Here is a 4,639-nt window from a genome sequence, read left to right as displayed (position 1 = left end):
ATACTGTACTTGGATGTGTCGTGTCAGTGTTTGTTGCTGGCATGTCATCCCTAAGTTTGCCAATCTTACCGATGAAAAAAGCATTGAAGTAGTTGGCAATATCAGTGGGTTTTGTGATGAATGAGCCATCTGATTCAATGAATGATGGAGTTCGCCCTTTTTTCGCCTTTTTCACATTTTTCCCCCAAGATTTCATTGAAGGTGCTCCAAAGCTTTTATTGACATTCTTTATGTCATTTGTCTTGTTTCATAGTGTAGTTGTAATTGCTTGGTCTTACCATGCAGGGCTGCCTTGGAATATATACTTTGGTCTCAACTGGGACTTAATAATGGTTCCAGTAAATGGTATTGTAATGTACATGATAGCCTAACTAAGGACCACAGTTTAGCACGAGTCCAATGGATGCCAAAGAAGCAGTAGCTGCCATTATCTTCCATTTATTTTCTAAACGAGAACTATTCCAAAAAAAGGGGGAAAGGGAGCAATAGCAAAGATCATGGCAATCCTCCTTCCTCCTGCACAGAGCCACACCCGAGAAGACGAGGCACAGTGAGAGGGTTTACTCCCGTCAAAATCTGTCCACGATAAGCAGACCAATAAGCAGACCACTAGAACAAACCTCAGCACACAGGTGAGCTTTGTATACTTTTTACGAGCAGTGAGGTGGGCTGGGCGCGGTAATATAGGTGCGGTAGGTGCGGCGCTGACCGGCGACCGGTGGTGCTGAAATCCTCTCTAGTTTGATCGTGGCGCTGTCCATGGTGCTGAATGTGGCGGTACAGGGCACAATAGATTCACGCAGACAACTTCAGTATGTCGTTAGTAGGCCTTATTTAGGCTACCTGCGGCTTTTGACATAGGTTAGTCTCAAATTTACTGAAGAAAAAACATATAGGAATATTATGACCAACTGAAGAAAATATTATATATTTTTTAGATTGTGTATTAATCAATATATTGATTTAAGAGGAGATGACAATACGCCTTCATTTTTACCATTAAAGAAAGTGCTACAACTGACCCATTGCATGGTTACCACCAACCTCGACTAATGTGGGCCTACTAGAAATTCTACCAATAGATTAATGTTATCATGGTAAATTTGAATACCTTTAACTCAAACAGAAATAGAAAAATCTCAAATATATTACACCTGTACCCAGTATCCACTTGGCCTATAATAGATAACTATAGTTTACATGGTATTCCAAATGATGAAACACATCACTCAACCATGAATCATATTCAGTAGGAAACACTAATCCTTTACTTTTATTTAGCACACAGAATTGAAATAGTACTAAAACAATATTTCTGTTGTTATTTATTAAAAAATAATATTTGCTCAAATGAATGACCCACATTTTATAATACCAACTTGAAAAACAGAATCATTTCATTTCTGCACGGATTAGCTGTTATGCCAATTAAGCAGCCTTCTGTGAGACCCTCTCATAGCGAGCACAGAGAGAGACAGAATGAAAGAGGGAGATAGAGAGAGAGAGAGAGAGAGAGAGAGAGAGAGAGAGAGAGAGGATGCGTCGCAAATATACAGGGATACTCTATCGAGGGCAAATGAGAGCTCATCGGCTAGTATAGTATACATCTTGACTCGATATATTTATTTATAGTGATATATTTTTCCTTCCTTGATGCAGAAAATATATTTTGTTTATCATATATCCACGTAGCTCTCTCGCCCCACACCCTCACCCTATTCTACTACGGTACACCCTCCCTCTTCCACTGCACATAGATGTAATGTTGGTATCAGCGTTTTTTCCAATAACCGATGTCTGTGTGCATCCCGCCTCCCTGCGCTCTCAAATAGATGGTGCAAGTCAAAATGTCCAAATCGTCCGCAGACCCACTGCCTGGTGTCGAAACAGGCTCACAGTCTCACAATTTCCAGGTAGGTCTCTTCTTTTTAGATAGCACTCAGCAAAGTAGAGCTTGAAAATGGTTAACGTTTTGCTACTTGTTGTTGAAATGAAAGCGTACAGCCTTGGCAATAGTTTCTACCTACGCCAGTGGAATATCGTTTTGAAACTGCCGATTGATGAAAATAAGCAAAAGGCTATGCCACACGATGGGATTATGTTATCCGTTGAATTCGATCGGTTATCTAGGCTATTTAATTGTCGTTATAAAGAAAGTCGATAAGATGATTGATAGGTCTACAATGTTTATTGCTGAAGTGTGTTCTTCACTCACTCTGATTTCTAACCGCAATTCAGGCCTCTATTCTTCTGATTTTCAATATGTATTGTGAAATGGTGTTTTATTATTTATTTGAATGCATTTCCTGCTTAAGATCTGCGTACAATGCGTTATACTCAACCAAAAACAGATATCACGTGTCTTATATTTAACTGTTTTAACGTTTCATCTGTGGCGGGTAAGAAACCGTGAATATCAAGCACTTCTTGTTCGAGTAGATTGGCTCACCTGTAGCCTACTTATTTCTGCGCTTTTATTAAAACGCAATTGCAAAGGCACTCTAGCATCAGGTTTTGGCATCAAAGTAACTGTTGGGTGGGAGCTAAATCCAATCCAACGAGACTTTATTGAGTCGGGGATTCGTATAGATCTACAGTGGGCTAGCTGGCTGTACGTATAACAGTCTGTCCATATTCTGTATTGTGAATGCATGTCCATTTTCACCCCCCAAAAAAAAAAAAAAATAAAAAATTAACTTATCTACCAATAAAATGCTAAGCTCGCACTCACAGGGTAGTCCAGAACAAGGTGTGCCCAATTGCCTGCATGGTTCATGACTATTTACAGTTCTGCGTCAGCCTTTGTCCCCAATAAATACATTTAATCAATGGTTTGAGAAATATCATCCACTACTAGACACGTATTATTATCCAGACAGTCATTACATATGGGTCATTCCACGAAATGAGTACCTTTTGTGTCCCTTTGATATTTTAGGTAGAAATTGTGCACACGTATTGTATTTTAAAAAACTCATATTAAATTAAATTCACTTTAATATGGTCCACATGGACAAATTCAGCATTCAGATTTTGAATATGAATAAAGACTTGCTAAAGTGACCAAATTCAGCATTTTGATTTGTCCCTCAGTGACTTGTAGGAATATTCTAAACCACTTATCCCCAACGTTTATCTAAGTTTCGTTGAAAAGCCCCTATTATTACGTTGCTTTGACAAAGTAATTTCTGAATATTATAATTTATTCATTGTAATTAGTGATTCATTTTAAGGTTAAAAAAAACTGTCTCTTATTTTTAGGTCAACCCTGTTACGTGAACTGAACTCTCATTTTAATATGTTGAAACTATTCTTAAAAATAAAAAATAAAAAGGAGCAATGAACATCTAATAGTCAAATGTGGTGGAAAACTGACCGGGTTGAGCATAACAATTGCCACTTCCTGTTGCACACAACAAGATTCCCTGTCACAAGGGGAAGAAATTGTCATCCCTGTTACTTAATTTGACACTCAATAGGCACTTAATAAGTCTTTTTTTTAAATCGAACCTCTTAAGATGCACCGAATTGGTGGAACGACCCATATATCCAGCCAGAAGAATAGTTTGTTTTAGACATTGATCTATCATACCTTGTAATAGGATTTGAGAAATTGAGCTATTTGACAATGCACTTGACTTGTTCTAGTCTCTATCTATAGAAATACATGAGTAAACATGTACATGATATAACATATATATTAAAGCCACTCGTTTCAGGAAAGGGTAATAGGCTAGGTAAAAATGACCAATCTATAGCTCTGCATTGCAGCCATAACACAGGTGAATGCTAGCAGGGTGAAGCAACAGCAAGGTTTGTTATAATGCTGCCAAAGCCTAATATCTTGTACCGTTGACTATCCCCTCTCTTCCCCTCTCTACCCATTTTCTCTTCTTTTCTAATTTCTCACTCTCTTTCATCCTTTATTATCATTTCTCTCGCTTTCCTCTTAATTCTCTTTGTTCTTAATGCCCCTCTCTCTTTTTAAAACGTTGTCCTCATCTTACTTTACACCCCTTCTTTCCCCCTGTCGTTTTATGTCATTATGATTCCTGTCTCATCTCTCGTTGCCTCCTCTCTCTCTTCCTTTCCTTTCTCACCCCTCTCTCCTCTGCAACAGCTGCCCAGGAAGTTGCCTAAGAGGAAAAGTCGGTTCAAACGTTCGGATGGCAGCACGTCCTCAGACACCACCTCCAGCTTCATCAAAAGACAGGTAACTTTAGAGTCCTTCACTAGCTCCTGTTGCCATGGTCAGTGTGCAGTGTGAATGGCATAACCAAGGATCTTGTGTCAATTCAACACTGTCATACCACATTCCAAAACCACTAACGAAACGAAAGGGCGCCGAGATACTTTTCGGTTTAGGTTTTTGAAAGTGACCATTGCCTTGGTTTTATTCTCAATCTTATAGTAACCAATCACACGTGTTTTATTTGGTTTAATTCACAATAGGCTGCTGAGGGGAGGAGGGCTCATAATAACGTCTGGAATGGAGTGAATGGAATGGTACCAAACACAGGGACACCAGGTGTTTGATGAGTTTGATACCATTCCATTGATTCCGTTCCAGCCATTACTATGAGCCCATCCTCCCCGATGAAGGTGCCACCAACCTCCTGTGGTTGAATGAGCTTTTACT

General features: G+C 39.1%; 1 protein-coding gene across 2 annotated transcripts in view; it reads left to right on the top strand.

Moving 5' to 3' along the window:
- Positions 1-1,538: 1,538 nt before the first annotated feature.
- The window catches only part of cacnb3a (calcium channel, voltage-dependent, beta 3a), a 28,822-nt gene continuing 25,721 nt past the window's right edge, over positions 1,539-4,639 (top strand). For both annotated transcript variants that reach the window (XM_024375203.2, XM_042299249.1), the window contains exons 1-2: positions 1,539-1,913; positions 4,121-4,213. In XM_024375203.2, coding sequence (XP_024230971.1) covers positions 1,833-1,913; positions 4,121-4,213 — 174 coding nt within the window. In that variant the 5' untranslated portion in view covers positions 1,539-1,832. The remainder of the gene's footprint in view (positions 1,914-4,120; positions 4,214-4,639) is intronic.

The sequence above is a fragment of the Oncorhynchus tshawytscha genome, linkage group LG16 (genome assembly GCF_018296145.1).
Source record: "Oncorhynchus tshawytscha isolate Ot180627B linkage group LG16, Otsh_v2.0, whole genome shotgun sequence".
Lineage (NCBI taxonomy): Eukaryota > Metazoa > Chordata > Actinopteri > Salmoniformes > Salmonidae > Oncorhynchus > Oncorhynchus tshawytscha.
The sequence above is the reverse complement of the archived record's forward strand: the minus strand, read 5'-3'. Positions and strand labels throughout refer to the sequence as shown.